The following is a 19,437-nucleotide window of genomic DNA, read 5'->3' on the forward strand; positions in this document are numbered from 1 at the left end:
GAGATAAATTGAAATTTGAATGTGGAGTCAGAATCAGTTGTGTTATATATATATATATATATATATATATATATATATATATATATATATATATATATATACGTGTATGGTTTGAATTTTGAATCTGGAGTCAGAATTTTGAATTTTGAATCTGTGCAGATATTTTGATGACAGAGGTTTCAATTTCTCATCCATGAATACATGTATATGAGCAGATGTTTGAGGTCGATGTTTTAAATAGATTTTAAAGTGATTTTATATATTAGGTTTTATGATTTAGTAATGACATAAGAAAAACATTTTTGGACAGCTTCTCTCTGCTTTCTTATGTAATTAGGATTTCTCCTTTTATTCTTATCTAATTAGGATTTCTCCTTTTATAAAAAGTATGGTTAGATATATGATTTGAACCCATCACAAAGCACAGATTTTAACCCACTAGTTATTTATTATTTATATTTATTTATTCCGTACCGTGTAAAGGCACTAGTAATAACATAAAGGGCCTTTGTTAACCAAAACTTAAGGACAAAAGCGCGGGCTATCGCAGTCTTAAACCCCTAGGGTTTCTTTCACGAGCGATCGAAGCTTCAAGCTCGCTCCAATGGCGTCCGTCGACGCCTCACTATGGTGGGATCCCTTCACAGACTTACTCACAGATCTCGAAAACCTTTCTCCTTCATCTGAACTCCCAATTTCTCTGGTAAATTTTGCTCCTTCTCGAACATCAGTTATTTCCAATCTTTGTAGTTTGTTTTGATTAAATTCGGGTTGAAATGTGGTGTGTAGGCGAATAAGTTGAAGGAAAACCACTTGTGGTTGTTGAACTCTGTCTCCTTGTTCAAGCCTCCTAGTCAGAAATCGAAAGAGGCGTTGGATTCTCAACAGGTTCAAATAGGCTCACACCGGTTAACTGTACAGACGAAGTTTAAAGAATTGGCACTGAAGATTAGTTCCTCATTGGTCAGTTCAGTTGATACATTTTAGTTTTATTGTTATACTAGTTTACTAAGTATGAATAGTGATGGTGTGTCAGTTTCTGCTGAAATGAAAATTAACATATTAGAAAATTAATGACATGACATAGCATAGGCTATTAAGCGTATAGAGATGGGCCGTATCATCTAAATTTAAACAACAACGGTACCCGGTGAATCCCACCAATAGCAAGCTCTTGATAGGGTTTGGTGAAGGTGGGTGGGATGTAGGAAAATCTTACCCCCATTCCTTGGAATAGAGAGGCTGCTTCCAAAGGGACCCGTGGCTCAAAAAACCAATAGACGAACACACATAGCTAATGATGCAATTTTGCTTGCAACACAATCAGTTAGATCAAAATCAACCACAGACGAAACTGGACTCGAATTATTAATATTAATTCTCAAAACTCAAAACTGTCTTTTTTTTTTTTGCTGCAAAGAACGCCAAATAAATACTACACCCTAAGCTACATAGAAAGCATAAAACTTAGGGAAGGAAACAAATCCACACAAATAAAAGTTCAAAAATAGAAGATAGCAATCAACAACCAAAAATAAACGATTCCCGGTTCCATTCAAACACCAGGTTGGCTTGGGCCTAACCTGGGTCCTCGATCTGCTGCTGCACCGGCCAGAGCCCACAACAGGCCCATGAGCCCAACCCGGGCCCATTGCATCAGTTAAAAATATAGAAAAAGCAAGCTACAGATAACACAAGAAGTGGTGGAAGAGAAACATAGTATAATAGAAACAGATATGACATCAAAAAACATTATATAGACTTATATACAATCAGCACATAAAGTGTGTAAAGGAAATTTAAGCTCGTAAGGCAAAGCTTAGACACAAATGTACCCTCCCGTAGAAGTCCTTAATCTTAATCCTATGTCTCCACTCTCCACGAACTCCTACCCTGGACCATGTTCACAAAGTTCTAGCAAATCCTGCCTAATCCACTCATAAAGTTAATTTGGGTTTGCCTCTACTTCTCCTTTCCACATTGAGGGTTTTTTACTATAACTTGCACCTTTGTCTGCCTTCTGTTCACGTGCCTAAACCATCTCAATTAAATAAAGAATTAAATTAAATAAGAATTAGATGGAAGTATGAATATGCAAAACTATAAGGATAAAATTATGTACAAGTTTACAACCAAGACGATTGGTTCTCTAGTGAATAATGCATTGCTGGTAATGTTTCGAAATACGCAAAATACGTCAAATAGCCTTTTTAGGGATAATGATCTTGGTTCGTAGCCTTACCTTTTATTGGTCAAAGAGTGCAACTTATGAGCATCTTGTTAGTGTAAAGGTTGGGCCTTCATGATATTTAGCTTTAAGGTTTTCAGAATTCTTATGTTTGTGCATTACTACCGACTATGTATATTCTTTTAATATTTAAAATTTTGCTTTAATGTCATTGTAGCCTTTCAGAGTATATGTGTTGAAATTTACTTGTACTAGAACGATAGTATTACTTGGCTGAAATATTACTTGTATCTTGTTTGTTTTTAAACAAATAAAAGAATAATGGTATATGTTATATTTTTGTTCTATTATAATAGCACTTTACTATTCACTGCCGTTATTGTAATCTAGAACTTGGTATTTGTTGTAGTGTTTGGATGAGGTGCAATCTTATATACTGGTTGAGAGATCATGTGAACATGACACATCTGATATTGTAGCTCTTGAGCCACTTCATCTGGTTAGTTTCTTCTTTTTCATTATCTCTTTCTTCTTCTTCTTCTTCTTCAAGTTATCTTTATACAACCAGGTCATTTATGGCACATGTACATAGAAATGTAGTATGGTTGGACTGTTGGAGGAGTTTAGGGAGTAACCTACACCCTTTATTGAGTATCTTGTAAATGGTGGTGCTTTGCCGGGTAGTGTTGTAGAACCCGCTAGGTGCTTGTCGGCCAGTGGGGTACCGACTAGCGATTAATTGGATGGATCATGAGAAAACTAAAACCCTCCCAAAAAAGCTTAAAAAACACACCAACTTTTTTTAAACAATTTTTTGGCTGAAAATCTGCCTTTTTAAAATTCAATTTTTTTTGAAAAAAATTAGTATTACACGTGTAACATTATGTGAAAAAACCTAACCCCCTCCCCACACCACCACATACACACACACACCTTAAACTAAACTCTAAACCTAAACCCCCCATAAACCTAACCCTAAAGCTAAATTGCATTTTTTATCTTAAAAATGCTAGACTGGTAGCTTTGCTATTTGTGGGATATACTGGGTATGGTTGTTGTTGTTGTTGTTGTTGTTATCCTAAAAATGCTAGACTTAAATCCTGAGGCTAAATTGCATGTGCAATATAACATATGTTGCACATGTGTAATACTAATTTTTTATTATTATTATTATTATTATTATTATTATTTATTTTTTCAAAATTTTGTTTTTAATCTTTAAAATCCTAGACTTACAGCCAAAAAATGTTAAAAATAAATCTGGTGTGTTTTTAAGCTTTTTTTGGTAGTTTTTTAGTTTTCCACATTTAAGTAGTTTTCTCATGATCCTCTCCCAATATATATATATAGTTATGTGATTTAATATATAAATGATCTATGTGTCAACCTAAAAAGCTATACTTACAGCATAGTTATCAATAGTGTCTATAGCGGCCGCTATAGCGAATAGCGTGGTGGCCATATGCCGCTACAAGGTACATATCGACCACATAGCGACGATATAGCGATTTCCGACGCAAACTCCGGCAAAAAAATCCGGCGACGGTGCTGCTTTCAGCCGGAAACCAGGAAGAAGGGGGAAGAAGAGAGAGCGGCTGTGTATATAGTGTTTTAGGCTTTTAGGGTTTAAATAAGTTTAGGTATTTAAACATTTAACCCCTCTATCTTTCACTAGTTTACATTCAGTCCCTAAAACTTATATTTTTTTAACATAAAAAGCGTAAAAGTAGTTTGTGTATTTAAACATTTAACCCCCTCTATCTTCAGTAGTTTACATTTGGTCCTTTAACTTTTTAAATGCAGTTAATGCGGTAAAATATCGGATATCGGTCAAGGACCGATATTTGAAATATAGGTTATCTCGGTGAGATATCAGTGGGATATCGGTAATTTTAATATAATGCAGAATTTATATATATAGCAATTTAACACCAATAATTCAGTGATATATCAGTGATATATCGGTTATATCGGTCAAATATCGGTGATATATCGGTCAAACTTCGGTGATATATCGGTTATATCGGTCAAATATCGCCGATAATATCGGTACCGATATTTTGACCGATATTTGTCACCGATATTTTACTAAGGGACCGATATGACCGATATAACCGATATATAACCGATATATCACCGATATATCACCGATATTAACAGCATATTTTAATTTATACATAAAAGTATAAAATTAACATTGTAAATACATATATAAATTATAAATAGCTGTTTTTTTTTATTTTTTTGAGTTATCTACTACCTTATCGCTAAACACAAAATAGCGGGCGCTCATCGCTATCGCTACGTAGCATAGAGGCAATCTGTCGCTATTGACCGCTATTCGCTATCGGTAATTATGATTTACAACGTCTTGATGACTGACATGTAAAAGTTTAGGTCAATTTTGATAAAATACTATGAGTTAGAGGATTGTAATTTAGTTAAAAAATAGGTAAAGGAAAGGAAAGTGAAAATATTTTTTTAAACCTAATTTTCAGCCCCCACTATCTCATCTCTCTCTCTCTCTCTCTCTCTCCCTCCTCTTATTCTATGTTAATGCGATCCAAAATCAAATATCAGCCAAGGGCTGATATTTGAGATATAGGTTACCGGGTGGGATATCGGTAATTTTAATATCATGTACATATATAAAACGTAAAACATATATAATATTAATAGTAATATCAAAAGTCAAAACTCAAAGGTCCCAATATTTGAAACATGATTTAATCGTAAGCCATGAAATCTTTCTCCAAGTCCACATCAGTTAAGACATCCAAAATAACGGTCAATATTGGTCACTAATACCGGAACCGATATTTGACACAGATATTTTGTAGAGATCCGATAACCGATATCCCATTGATGCTAACAGCATAGCCGGCGATTTGGCCCGAGTGCCTCTGACTAGACCCGGCTTGGACCGACTAGTGAGTAGTGGACTGATCAGCTAAAAGTTAGCTCGTTGCCGGCCGACTACCAACTAGTCCTGATTTTCCCAACACTGTTACCAGGTCCAGGACATGTATGTACTATTATATTTTTGGTTTTCAGTTTTATTTTAAAGTATAACAATTTAAAGAATACAAATCGAACTTTGAGTCCTTGATGTCTCACCTGTATTGTTTAGAAGGAGTCACATTGATCATCATTTTATTCAAAATGTGCTTTGCTTGCACTATAGATTTTTTGGGTGAAGTGTGAACACATTATAACGAACGAAGGCTGAAGGGTTACTTTTCATACTATATACGTTGAGTATATTAGGTGGGTCTACACTGATAAATTTACCAGATCATTTATAACTTTATCCTTTCTTCTGCAAACCTTAAGTTGGGGATTAGAATTAGATAACTATCTTTAATAAAGACTTGCCTACATCCCAGGCTATAGGCGGGATTATATAGGGTATGGTTGTTGTTGCAGGAAAACATACTATGTGCATCTGCTTGTAGATGTTGTCTGTAATGCTAATAGAATCAAACTTTTCGGGAAATCTTGTTTATCTTGTTAGGGTTAAGTTGTTTGCAGAAAATAGTTAACATGATCAATGACTTAAACAGCTACAAATAAAGCAACAGTTTGACTTTGGTATGCACGGTTTTTTGCTTCTTTTTTCTACTGTTCAGAAGGTTATGATTCAGTATTACATTGAGCGACAATGCGTGTTGAAGTGCACCCGCCATCTTCTCATGCTATCTTGTAAGTTCATAATCTCCGCTTTTGTAACTTCTTGTTTTTATTTTTATTTATTCTCCTTAAATACATGTAAGCATCAAATTATTGAACTTATCTATAGCCATGTATTCAGTATACATAAAGCGTGGGACATACCTTTTTTCGTCTACTTTGTCTTTAGATTTTCTTTCTAGACTTCCGTTAAATTTCTGGTTATCTGTTTCTGAAGCGCTTCTCATTTTAAAAGACACACGTTATTTTATGTTAATACATTGTTTTGTAACTGCTACTTGTTGCTCAGTGTATGTTGAAGATGGCTCAAAAGCAGATTCTTCTGTGAGGGAGATGGTGCTGAAGTTGATATCTGATGGGTTGGAAAGCAGATTATTGTCTGTTATCGAGAGTTTATTGTCTGCCACTTATCCTGAAAGCATGGTAAATTTATATGTTTTCGTTGATACATTTTAAACTGTTAGATGCTAATTTTACCCCTATGAAATGCATACAGTTAGAGGAATGTGTAATTAATGAACTTTATTTGATGAAGTATAATAAATGGTAGAATGGGAAACTTGATAAATTATTTTAGTAATGCTTTGACTGTTCCACAGGAGGTGGATTTTTTCACTTTATGGGCTGAAGAGATGCTGATTGAAGACAATTTGATCTTAGATATTCTTTTTATTGCTTATTATGAATCGTTCTGTACATGTGATGGTAAACAATGGAAGAATTTATGTTTACTTTATGAGGTATATTTTCTTTCCATATCTACTGCTTTCTTTTACCTTTTTTGTAAGGCAAGTTACTCAAGACCGTTTCAATGCAGAGGATGATATCTGGATCTTGTAATTTTGGCAAACTGGCCATATCAACTGAAGCTGTGAAATCTGTATATCATGCTAGAGTACAATTGCTGCTTATTCTAATAGAAACTCTTTACCTTGAAAATATTCTTCAAATGGTCCATGATGAGACTCCTTTCAGGTTCAACCTTCTTAATCTTTGTTTACATTTTAATAGCACATGGTATTTTGAAATATTTCTACTACAATTATGTTTGCATGTATATTCAGTTTTAAAAGTTCATATTGAAATTCACTGCAGTCAGGGAAATATTTCTTTTGCCTTGAGTGATATTCAAGAGGTGGATGCGATTATTTCTAGTCTTGATCCATTTGAGACTAAAGAAGCAGGCCCATTAATTTTAGCCTGGGCGGTGTTTCTATGTCTTATTTCATCTCTTCCAGAAAAACCAGAATATAACATGATTACGGTACCCCAGCTGTTTCTGATTATTCTTTTATCTACAATGATTACATTGCATAAATTGTAACCATACTTTGGTTTCATATAGCAGGAAACCGATCACGTGGGTTATGTTCGTCAAGCCATCAGAGCTGCATCACTAAATTATTTTGATGAAATTCTTCAAAGTGATCTTTTGAAGGATTCAGAGGTGGGCCATAACCGTTCTCCAATGTTTTAATGTATCTACTTGCTATACTAATAAACATCACGTAAATTAATAAAAACTTGCAATACCGTTTTTGTTAGGGTCCTATTGCTAGTTCTCGTAGTGTTTTGAGGACTTTCTTCTCTGCTTTCATAGCATCCTATGAGATCAGCCTTCAGGTAACTGGTTTCATGTGCATTTCTTTGGTTAACTGACAAAGATGTAGCTTGTCTTGTGCATTTTTGTTATTCACAGCGACTTCTTTGTTGCAGTTAGAGGATAATAATCTCAAACTGATATTGAATATCCTTGGAGAAATCTACCGAGGAGAGGTTTGGCTAATACCTTTTTTTTGGCTTATAATTTTTTAATTAAAGGAATGAAGGCCAACTGTGTTCATTTATTCCATTCTATTGCAAGTTCATTTGACTTGGTCAACTTTAACGATACAGGAGTCACTTTGTGTTCAGTTCTGGGACAGAGACAGCTTCATAGACGGTCCTATTCGTTGCCTGCTTTATAACTTAGAAGGTGAATTCCCTTTTAGGACCGTGGAACTTATTAGCTTATTGTCAGCTCTCTCTGAAGGAGCGTGGCCTGCAGAATGCGTGTGAGTACCCAAATTGCTCTGCATTACAGTTTTTTTTCTCATTTATTTAGAATATGAGCATTTCATGTACATATTATGTCATTCTATAATATAGTCTAATATGAACAGGTATAATTTTCTTGATAAATCTGTTGGGTTGTCTACTTTGGTTGAGCTAAGAGGCAACTTTGGGGTTGATAATAATTCAAGAATCATTGAGACTCGATTGCCACTTTGTGTTCCTGGATTTGAAGGCCTCGAGATACCAAGGGATACGCGGGGTCGTGTGTTGAAGTTCATTGATGATAACACTGCCCTTGTGCGGTGGGAGGTAAATTGTAAATACTTTGTTTACCTTCTAGTACTTATGTATATTCAAGATTTAGTTTACGCAATTAATGTATGGCTACTGTAATGTTACTTGGTTTCTGCTTACTTTTGCATTATGTTTCATGTAGTATAATCAATCTGGAGTGCTTGTGCTTCTTTTGCGTGTGGCGCAAGAAATGTATCCAGATGGTTCTGAGGAAGTCCTTGTTATTCTTGATTTGATTAGCCGACTTGTCACATTTAACAAGGTAAATTGTATGGTAGTCTCCCTTGTGCTTATTTTCATTTGCCAAAATTTGGACTCATAAGACAATCGCACTATATACATGCATCTCTCTCTCTCTCTATATATATATATATATATGTTATATATATATATGTAGAGGCCGGTTAATGTACAAGACCACCTTATCATGCGAAGCGTACACGAGCATCTCAACCGCACATATGACCTACTCTAGGCCTTCAATTGAACGCGGTGGCACAATAGTAATTAACTTTACATAATTACGCACATTATTGCATAATTACTCACGGGTTGGGTTAAACCCTAATCATGCACGTTATTTGCATAATTACGCACGTTTTATAATGCATAATCATTCACGTTATAAAATATCAAAACCCGCATGCCACCAAACATGAAAATTACGCATGTTAAACTCAAAATTACGCATGGGTTGTTTCAAAACCCTAATTATGCATGTTATTTACATAATCACGCACGTTATAAAAAATAAGGAATGACACGCGTCTCAATCTCCTGCTCGCGTATCTTCGCACGATAAGGTACTATTGTATTCTACACACTCTCTCTCTCTATATATACATATATATATGTACATGGATGGATAATTTGAGAACCACCCCTAGTTGTGAGAACTCTCATTTCTCAAGCGTTATTTAAAACAAAATTTTCTCAGATCTTGTATTTACTACTAATTAGAAGATGTTTAAAAGTTAAAATTAAAAAACTTAGCGTGAAATTACATATATGTAAGAAAAAGACATGAAAATTTTCTGTGTACGTAAAAACAAATTACGTATATGTAATGCAAAAACCTTTCCATTTATGTAATTTCACACTAAATTATTATTATTTTTACATTTTCTAGTTAGTAGTTGATACAAGATCTGAGAATAAAAAAACGCTTGGGAGATAGGAGTTCTTACAACTGGAGGTGGTTCTCTAGAGATCCTGATCCTATATCATCATCATCATCATACTCGATAAATCCCACCAATAGCAAAGCTAAGGTAGGGTCTGAGGAGGGTAAGATGTAGACAACCTCACTTCTACCCAGTAGGAATAGAGAGGCTGTTTCCAGTGAGACCCCCGGCTCGATAGTAGTTTTGCATCAAGCCTTGGACATAAGGCACATAACACTCAACAATCGGGACAAAGGCCGATTAGTGCATGTTCTTTCGGCTATCAACGCCACCACATGATGCATGATTAACCGTCCGCCACTTTTAACGTTATTTTCACGACATTAGTAAGATAACGTTAAATTAGTGCAATTTCACTTTTGCCCCACGAGGGCCCACAATATACATTATATGTGCACATCGCAAGCGGGGCGTAATCCTGATCCTCTATATATATGCATATATATATATATTAATCCTCTGTGTTTTATCAGTCAACTATCACTCCATCACTTACCTATAGGCAGGATTTGTTTAATTTTCTTTAGGAATCCGAATTATAGATCCAATAGTGTTCAAAGTATACCCTTTCTATTGCATCAACAATATAGTATAGTGCAACATATTTAGGAATATCTCAGTCTATGTGTACATATCATTTTTCAAACTTCCATAGATTCTTTAAAATATTGTAATCGATACTAAATCTAGAAATGAAGAATTTTATAATGTTTCTTATATGTAGACCAAGTAGAAAACTAAATTTGTCTTGAGTAATTGAGAGTGCATTTGTTATAACTTTCCGTCGTTTGTTTTGTTATTAAGACTAATCATCTGATTGGCTAGTCAAGTAGGATATATAACATATATTATTTTTTTAATTGAAAATTTCAGTCACAATTTGCAAAACCAATTTTATACATGTTTTTTGTAATTTTTATTTATTTATAGAACTAGATGGATGCCCCATTACTTGCTGTTGGTAGGGTAAAAGTACTTTTAAGTGAACTTGGGTGTTTTGTGTACAGGCTGTGTGTCATTCTCTGCTGAGTATTGGTGATACAATTCATGACAGAGACATAAGGTACGGTCAAACTATCCTTCTCATTGGAGTTTAGTTGTGTAATTATCATTTTTTTAGAATCTAATCAGATATGTTTGTTACTTTTTATATTAAGGTTAAATGTGGCTGAGATCATATGCACCTTGATCAAGAATCTTTCTCCTACCGTTAGTGGAGCATTAATGATGTCAAGTGGTGTTAACATTCTGGCAATGATGTTAAATTGGTAAAAGTTATTCAGTTTATTGACGCTTGTTTAATCAAAGCTGTTGGGCTAGTTGTATTTTTGTCATTATTTCTGTTGTTATCATAGTTACCTGTTTTTCTTTTTCTGCTTGCAGCTCCCCATCTCATGTTACTCCAACTATTCTGAAGACCAATATTTTTGATGTTTCTATAAGGATGAATTCTTTTAACGATGGCCCTGATGGATTATCAAGGTGTGTTTAGTTAGGTTTTCAGATGTGTTTTATTTATTAATATTAGATAATATTTAATATAGAAAAATATTGTTTTTTTTTCTCCAGTGGCTCCTGGTTGCTTTCTGGAAGACTTGCTAAATTACTAGTTGTCGACTGTGAGCATAACGACAGTTCGTGCCCACTTGCAGTATCAGGCATGCTACGTGATCTTAATTCTTAGTCAATGTTCTGTTCATGTTTCACTATTTTATATTTTTAAAAAATAATTCGACGATTTAATTTGTAATTTTTTTTTGGTTTTGCACTTTGTGTCAGTGTTGGAGCTCACCTTTCAGCTTTTGCAAAAGGGGATAGAAAATGACTTCCTCCTGGCTCTTACTGTTTTCTCGATTCAGTATGTTCTTATAAATCATGAATATTGGAAATACAAAGTGAGACATTCTCGTTGGAAGGTGACATTGAAGGTATTTTTGATGAAACAACGTGCTTAAACTTCGAAAAAGTTATTATAAATTTACAAGCTTACTAAATTTGCACTGAATCTGTAGCTTTGAAAAGTGAAAATTATAGATTTTATTTACTTGTTCTTATAGGTGCTTGACGTTTTGAAGACATGCATTGTGTCAATCTCACACTCCCCAAAAATGGGAGAGATTATTCGTGACTTATTGCTCTCCGATTCTTCAGTTCACAATGCTCTTTTTCGCATCGTTTGTATAACAACACCAACTTTAGAGGTTTGATTTGATTCCCTTTATACCCTACTAGTCAACCTCAGGTCAAATATCGGATCACTACTTGTCTGCATAAATAATCTCACAAAATTCTTGCAGAATCTTTATGTCAGCCGCCTGTATGATCTAGCAGAAATTGAAGGTTTGCAGCTAGCAATTTGCTCTGTATTGGATATTTTCTGCATGCTTTCTGATCTTTTTAAGGTGCGTTTGCATTAATTATTTCAATTAATATTAGATTATTAGCTGACAGCTATTTTGTTACCGTCTACTTCAGTTAACTGATGTTTGGTTTTACTTTATCTCTAGGATACTTTGCCTGGCTATCAAGTGTTTCATCAAGCAGTGTTGTCACCTACAACCAAACCAATTCCAGTGATTACAGCTATCGTCTCTCTTATATCATTCTTTCGAAATCCTGTAAGGGAGTACAAACATACAAGCTATTAAAGCAGTTAGTTTATTTATTTATTATTATTTTTAACTCTACGTTGTAACTTTATGAACAGAAGATCCAATTGGGTGCTGTGAGCGCTCTCTCTACGTTACTCTTGACTGCTGAAGATTTACAGCCGTACATGTCTGGAAATGCATGTTTTGGTCTGGATGACAAACAGGTGAAAAACCCTTTTAGTTTATTAAATTGGGTGGTTTATTCAATATTGACACCTATTATAACTCTTGTATGCGTGATTTTTATCAGATTGCAGATTTTAGAAATTCTAGCATTACGATAATCAGCGACCGATCTTTTTCACATGAAGATCTCATCGTCAATACGTTTAAGATGCTTGCTTCAGCAGCCTATTACCAGGTCTGATTTGTTTTTCTTTGCATCCTTTAAATAACTGATCATTAAGTCAGTTAATGGTCTCTGTTTCATGACAGAATATATGTTTTTATGTGCTAACTGTTCAACTATGCAGCCTGCTCTTCTTGTAGCACTAATTGACTTAAAGGATAGTACAACTGACGATAAGTTTGACTCTGTGGGACCAAATAGAGAAGATCTACTTGATGCTCTTTGTTTGTATGTTGAAAAATCCGGTGAGATGATAAAAAGGTACGACTTGTAATAGTTTTCAATACTTAATATGGATTATGGGGTCCCACTGCTAAAGACTTATATTAATTTTCTTTATTTCCAGTCATCCCAAAATATTGCTGAATTTTTTGGATTTGTTGATGGCATTGTGGCAAGGAGCTCCCCAATTCATTAATATTCTGGCCCGTTTGAAGAAGTCTGGAGTTTTTTTAAAGCAGTTGTCAAGCTGTATCTCACCGGAAGATCATCATCTTTTAAGTTCAGACTCTTTAATCGCATCGTACAGATATCAGTGCCAGTCTGACATTTTGCAAATCATGTCTCTTGAGATGTTTTTGCAGAACAAGTTATTACATGCCGAAAATATCAGAAAAGATATTGTTGGGAAAGCTAGTAATGGTGAGAAAACAGAAAATGGTTCAAGAGACATATTATCTAGCTGGTGCAAGAACTCAGTCCTGAATAACCTCGTTAAGTCATATGCTTCGTGTGAATATGACAATGACAAGTATCTTAAAGGACAGGTAATCATACTTTAGCTTAATTTCATCATATTTTACTGGGTGCGTTTGTTTATTAAGACTCATCTCAAATGAAATTTTACAGATTTCTGCAGCTCTATTCTCTGTTCAAGTTTTTTCAAAGTTAAGAAATGGTCACACTGGGAGTTTGTCTGTATCATTAGTTGAAAAAATAAGCATTTTGGGAAAAAAGGTTTGTCTCTTTTTATGCTTGCGTGGTTTATCATATTTATCAGCTTGTTCCATTACATATTTTAAGCAGATAATCGTATAATGCACTTGTACGTAGTGTTTATTGTCAATAACAGCGTCTCTTCTTATTGCAGTTACTTGATCTACCTGCATTTTCTGAGTTGGTAACTCAATATGGACAGCAAGGTTATAGGTAAAATTACTGTCGTATCCCTAATCACGCATGTTTTCTGTCAGTACATGTAATGTATTTCTGTTTCTTATTGTACCTGTAACAGCTTTTAATTGTTTATATTGCACTGAAAAAGAAAAATATTGTTGGCAGTGAAGGAAAGGAGCCAAAGAGTTTAATATTAAGTGACCTGTATTACCACATACAAGGAGAATATGAAGGTCGTAAGCTAGAACATCAGTTATTCAAAGCGCTGTTCCAATTTCTTTTAGAATCCAAGTTGTTGGAAAGTTACAAAACTAAGGATGGTTCTAACTTGTCGATTCATGCTAAGGATGTCTTGTTATTCGACTGCGCCCGTCTAGAAAAGGATTTGGGAATCGAGTTATGGGATGTTTTGGAATTTAAAGACGTGAAAGCAGTTGCGCAAACAATGTTGACTCATATGAAAGAAGTTAATTCTATGTTGCTGCTCAGCAATTGCAAACTTTCTGCTTTGAAGGCATTGACAACTATGTTGCCTCTGTATGATGAAGATGTAAGTAATTCACACACACACACATATAGGGTGAAGATCATTTAGGAACCACCATTTATGGCGAGAACCAGCGTGAACACAACCAAAACTACTTAAAAAAGCTTAAAAACACACAAAAAGTTGGTTCATTGTTTGCTATGGGGCTGGGTGTTTAGGTTTTTGGGTGGTGATGGGGTGGGGGGTTCATTTTTTGTTTTGGGTTTATTTTGGTTGTGTTCACATTGGTTCTCATGGTTCTCGCTCTAAAGTTGGTTCTCGCATGAATCATACCCTAGATATGTGTATATATTTATAGGGGAGGGTTCAAGAGAAAACTCCTTTTATTGCGAGAACTCGAAAACTCCTAAAAAAGCTTAAAAAACACACCAAATATTTTTTATTTTTTTTTAAACATTTTTGGCTGTAAATCTAGCATTTTCAAAATACAAAAAAAAACTTTTTTTTTTCAAAAAAAAAAAGTTGAAATTTGTATTACACATGTGCAACACTACGAAAAAAACTAAATTTGTTTAGGGTTAAGAGATCCTAGTTAGGGTTCGACGAGCCGGTTCCAATGCCGTTGGAATGAGTCCAATCGGAGTTCGTTTGAGTCGGTTCCCCTACTTTTTTGGTGTTCCCCATTGAACCTCCCACTATATATATAGTGAGAGAGAGAGAGCGAGAAAGTGTAAAATACAATAGTGCTTATCGTGCGATGCGTACGCGAGCAGGGGATTGAGACGCGTGTCATTCCTTATTTTTTATAACGTGCGTAAATATGTATATAACATGCGTAATTAGGGTTTGGAACAACCCATGCGTAATTTTGAGTTTAACATGCGTAGTTTTCATGTTTGGTGGCATGCGAGTTTTGATTTTTTTTATAACGTGCGTAATTATGCATTATAATGTGCGTAATTATGTATTATAATCTGCGTAATTATGCAAATAACGTGCGTAATTAAGGTTTAACCCAACCCATGCATAATTATGCAATAACATGCGTGATTATGTCAAGTTAATTACTATTGTGCCACCACGTTCAATTGAAGGCCTAGGGTTGCGTAATTATAATGCATAATTACGCACGTTATAAAAAAACCAAAACCCGCATTCCACCAAACATGAAAATTACGCATGTTAAACTCAAAATTACACATGGGTTGTTCCAAACGCTAATTACACATGTTATATACATAACCATGCACGTTATAAAAAAAATAAGGAATGACGCGTCCCAATCTCCTGCTCGCCTATGCAACGCACGATAAGCACTATTGTATTTTACACTTCCTCTCTCTGTATATATATATATAGGTTATCGTACAATAGCCCCTTAACGTGCGATGGTACGCGAGTAAATTACGCATGTTCGTTTGTAAATTACGCCCATTATAAAATTCAAACCCTAATTACGCATAGAAATCATGCATGGTCAAAACACAAAATCATACATAGGTCGGTTTTTACTCTAATTATACATGTTATATCATATAATTACGCACGTTATTTTGTTGGTCGCGTACCGTCGCACGTTAAGAGCCTTTTGTAATTTTAACTTTCTCTTTATAGATATTTGTTCATAGTATTATTTCTTTTTAATATGATTTTGTTCTTCATGGAAGGTTACTATTGGTGGAAGACTTTCTGAGCAACTAATCGGTTCTTGCATCCAACTTATATGTCGGTCTGTTGACAAAGCCACAGAATCATCGGTCCTTGATTTTCTTGCAGCTCAAGTAGAATTACTTCACAATTTCATCAGATTTGTGAAGAAAATGTCGTTATCTTCTTCAATACTTGTTATAAAAACAGTAGGTTCCAGTTTAAAAACATTAAAAGACTTGAAGAATCCATCGTCTGTCGATCTTAAATCGACAATCAAGCTTTTACTTACCCTACTTCTCTCTACCGTTGGATCGATCAACAATGAATCCGAGGTGTCAGATGTGTATGTGAGGCTTCTACCAATTCTCTGCACCTTCAGTGAACCAAATGACTATTGTACCCTTTCATTGGCTACAATCGATATACTTCTGAAACGTATCCAGACACCTTCTATATGGTTCCCCATCATCCAGAACCATCTACACGTACAGACTATCGTTAAAAAGCTTCATGATAAAACCTATCTACCTTCGGTTCCCGTGATACTAAAATTCTTTTTGACGTTTGCACTCGTGAAAGAAGGTGCAGAGATACTCGCTAACTCCGGATTCTTTACATCTTTACGAAATTTACTAGAAAACGGAAACGAGTCTGAAACCGCTCAAATTGAAAATCCTGAGCGTGTATGGGGTCTCGGGTCGGCTGTGGTGTCGATGATTATCTACTCATTGAAGGACACCGATATGGTGGATTATGTCATTTCTTGTTTTATGTTGGAGAAATCAGATTTAATTTCTTATTGTTTGACTACACCAAACTTCCCGCCTGATGTCAGCGACAGAAAAAAGAGAGCCCGTGCTCCGCGAAAACAACCGAGTTTGAGCGCTCTTAACGAAACGCAGCATACCCTTGTGCTATTGTGTGTACTAGCCAAACATCACAACCTATGGAGTAAAACCATGAAAGAAACGGACCCACAGTTACGTGAAATGAGTATCCGTTTGCTATCTTTCATTAGTAGGGGCAGACATCTTGCAGAAAACAGTCCATTACTTTGTCATCCTACTCTTAAAGAAGAGCTCGAATGGCACAAGAAACCGTCTTTTATAAACAGCAAAAGCGGTTGGTTTTCTTTTTCTTCCGCTTTAACATTATCATCATCAACTGCACTTGTGGTAGTTAAGGACACGTCGGCTGGAAACATTGATGTTCCTCATCAAACAATGTTCTCAGACATGGCTGCAATTGAGGTTTACAAAATTGCATTTCATCTTTTGAGTTTTTTGTGCTTGCAAGCTGCTGCAGCTGCTAAAAGAGCCGAGGATTTAGGGTTTGTTGATGTTGCCCATTTTCCCGATCTGCCCATGCCTGATATCCTACATGGCTTGCAGGTACATGATTTTAACTATCGAGTAAAATGCCATTTTTGTCCCTGAGGTTGTTTGGCCGGTTTTGCAAGGTTTGTTTTTCCGCATCTGGATCCAAAAGGTTTGAAATCTTGCCATTTTCATCCGGCTTGTTAACACCATCCATTTTTCTTCATTAAGTCAGGGGTATTTCCGTCTTTTTTGTTAACTTGAAGGGCAATTCGGTCTTTTCCACTTTATGTAAAAAGACCGAATACCCCTAAAAAAGACCGAATTGCCCTTTTAGTTAACAAAAAAGACGGAAATACCCCTAATTTAGTGAAGAAAAATGGATGGAGTTAACAAGTAGGGCAAAATGGCAAAAAAATTCAAATCTTTGGACGAAAGTCGCAAAACTGGCCATACCCCAGGGACAAAAATGACATTTTACTCTTAACTATTACTACTTAAGTTACTCAACTTTTAGTCGTTGACTTGCAACTGGTAAATTATACTTATAACTGGCAAGGTTTAAAAGAACGGAAACGAGTTTCGAGGCGTTTTCCCTTTGCCTCATGAGGCGTAAACCTCGAGGTGTAAGGCCGAGGCGGTACTAATAAATAAATATAAAATTATATAATATTAGAAAAATAATAATACTAACTAATTTCATCATCAGATCATCATAAACACACATAAAAAAGACATTAAATGCTTGAAATTGACACAAAAAGTCAAAAACATCAAAAACAACAATCAAAATCCCCTAAGGCGCACTTGAGGCTCAGTCTTTCTTAGCGTCTCAGCCCCTTTGAAGCCCCCTCTGAAGCGCAGATGCAATAAAAACCCATGAGGTGCGCCTCAGACTCGGTTTTTGGCCGTTTTGCCTCGAGGCGCACGCCTCAACCGTTTTTTAAAACCATGATAACTGGTAAGTAGGTGATTCTCGGGCTTGGCTTTTTTTTAATTATTTATTACATATTTAATTAAATTTATTTGTGTGTGTATTATTTTGATCTAATTTTATATGATAACGATAATATTGATTAATATAAATGAAGTTATTGTATTTATTTTATCTTAAATAATGAGCTCATTTAAACTCTCTGCTTGATTCAAGCCTTTTGCTATGAGCGGCGTGGTCATTCACACCCCTACTCATAACCATCCACCAAGTTGAAAACGAGTTTTTGTTATTTAAAAACAGGATCAAGGAATCGGTGTCGTTAGGGAGTTATGCGAAGCCAACAGAATGACTTCAGAAATAAAGGGTGTCTGCGTCTTACTTTTACAAATAATTGAAAAAAGTTTGTACTTGGAATTCTGCGTTTCACAAGTTTGCGGTATAAGACCTGTGATGGGACGGATCGAAGATTTTTCGAAGGAAATCAAATTATTGTTTGCAGGTACTCTTGAGTGTAGGACTTTATTATCAACTGTAATTTATGTAAATTCTTTTTGTGCATTCTGAGTTTAATTGTTATCATGCAGCAACTACAGGGCATGCCTTTCTTGAAGAAACAGTGAAGTCCTTGAAACAAATAACATTGTATGTTTACCCGGGATTGTTACAGACAGAAGGGTGCTTGTGATCTAACTTGGTGTTTCGTTTCTCTTGATTCGAGGATTAATGATCAATCCGAAACAAACTTTTGTAGGCTTTTCTGATGGTCTATTTTAAGGATATTTTCATAGATATTATAATAGTTGATAATCTGGTTTGGGTAGTAGTGCATGAGAATCGGATTCTATGGCGTTTGGAGTCGTCAAAGGAGATGTGCCTTTTTGTGAATGGTGGATATGTAAAGTGTAATGATGCTTTTTCCATGTTTTACTTTTTTTTGAACGACTATATATAAATATAGCGGGCTTTTCCATGTTTTACGGGTCATGAATAATTGTTTTCCATGCCATACCCACACTGTTCAATCATAATGACGATAAGAATCTTAAAAACCTAAGACCAATGATTCACCCCCTCCTTCCATCATGTGGTGTCTACGTCAGCATGACCATTGTTAAGTTTTTAACAAAAAGATGATGTAATGGTTCACCTCTATTTTACGCCCCTCTAATGATTACGTAATGATATAATACTTGTACATTATTATTATTATTATTATTATTATTATTATTATTATTATTATTATTATTATTATTATTATTATTATTATTATTATTATTATTATTATTATTATTATTATTATTATTATTATTATTATTTATTTATTTATTTATTTTTTTTTAAATTAACAAGTTGATAAAAAAATAAACAAATAGTACAAGGTTGGGTTTTTTTTATAGGCTGCACTGTGTGGAGTGACGCCTCATGTCACCTCAGCCTATAATGTCTCATTACGCCCTTCAACACGGCACTGCCTTAGTTAAAGGGGATTGCTATAGACTCTTTCGCCAAGACAATGGCAA

At 35.0% G+C, this 19,437-nt stretch overlaps 1 protein-coding gene across 2 annotated transcripts; it reads left to right on the top strand.

Annotated features, from left to right (window-relative positions):
- Positions 1-512: 512 nt before the first annotated feature.
- LOC110885447 lies at positions 513-18,894 on the top strand. Of its 2 annotated transcripts, none has more exons than XM_022133134.2 (32): positions 513-703; positions 790-963; positions 2,598-2,687; positions 5,818-5,890; positions 6,168-6,301; positions 6,478-6,618; positions 6,696-6,853; positions 6,974-7,142; positions 7,224-7,325; positions 7,424-7,501; positions 7,595-7,654; positions 7,775-7,932; positions 8,041-8,242; positions 8,370-8,489; positions 10,419-10,474; positions 10,569-10,679; positions 10,795-10,893; positions 10,981-11,069; positions 11,191-11,339; positions 11,469-11,612; positions 11,709-11,813; positions 11,919-12,029; positions 12,119-12,226; positions 12,313-12,423; positions 12,536-12,672; positions 12,758-13,178; positions 13,261-13,368; positions 13,502-13,560; positions 13,693-14,077; positions 15,682-17,055; positions 18,218-18,416; positions 18,502-18,894. In XM_022133134.2, exons 1-32 carry the CDS (start codon positions 605-607, stop codon positions 18,600-18,602), a joined length of 5,625 nt encoding a protein of 1,874 aa, XP_021988826.1. In that variant the 5' UTR covers positions 513-604; the 3' UTR covers positions 18,603-18,894. The 2 variants fall into 2 exon arrangements, with proteins under 2 accessions (XP_021988826.1, XP_021988827.1); XM_022133135.2 differs by having other exon boundaries at positions 7,227-7,325.
- Positions 18,895-19,437: the final 543 nt, after the last annotated feature.

This window comes from Helianthus annuus, chromosome 10 (assembly GCF_002127325.2).
Source record: "Helianthus annuus cultivar XRQ/B chromosome 10, HanXRQr2.0-SUNRISE, whole genome shotgun sequence".
In the NCBI taxonomy this organism is placed as follows: domain Eukaryota; kingdom Viridiplantae; phylum Streptophyta; class Magnoliopsida; order Asterales; family Asteraceae; genus Helianthus; species Helianthus annuus.

Bases quoted from the DNA above. Each gene is read 5' to 3' on its own strand.
- LOC110885447 (XM_022133134.2), top strand. From the start codon at position 605: ATGGCGTCCGTCGACGCCTCACTATGGTGGGATCCCTTCACAGACTTA. The intron at 6,854-6,973 runs GTTCAACCTTCT...AATTCACTGCAG, and splicing joins CATGATGAGACTCCTTTCAG to TCAGGGAAATATTTCTTTTG. The intron at 10,680-10,794 runs GTAAAAGTTATT...TTCTGCTTGCAG, and splicing joins CTGGCAATGATGTTAAATTG to CTCCCCATCTCATGTTACTC.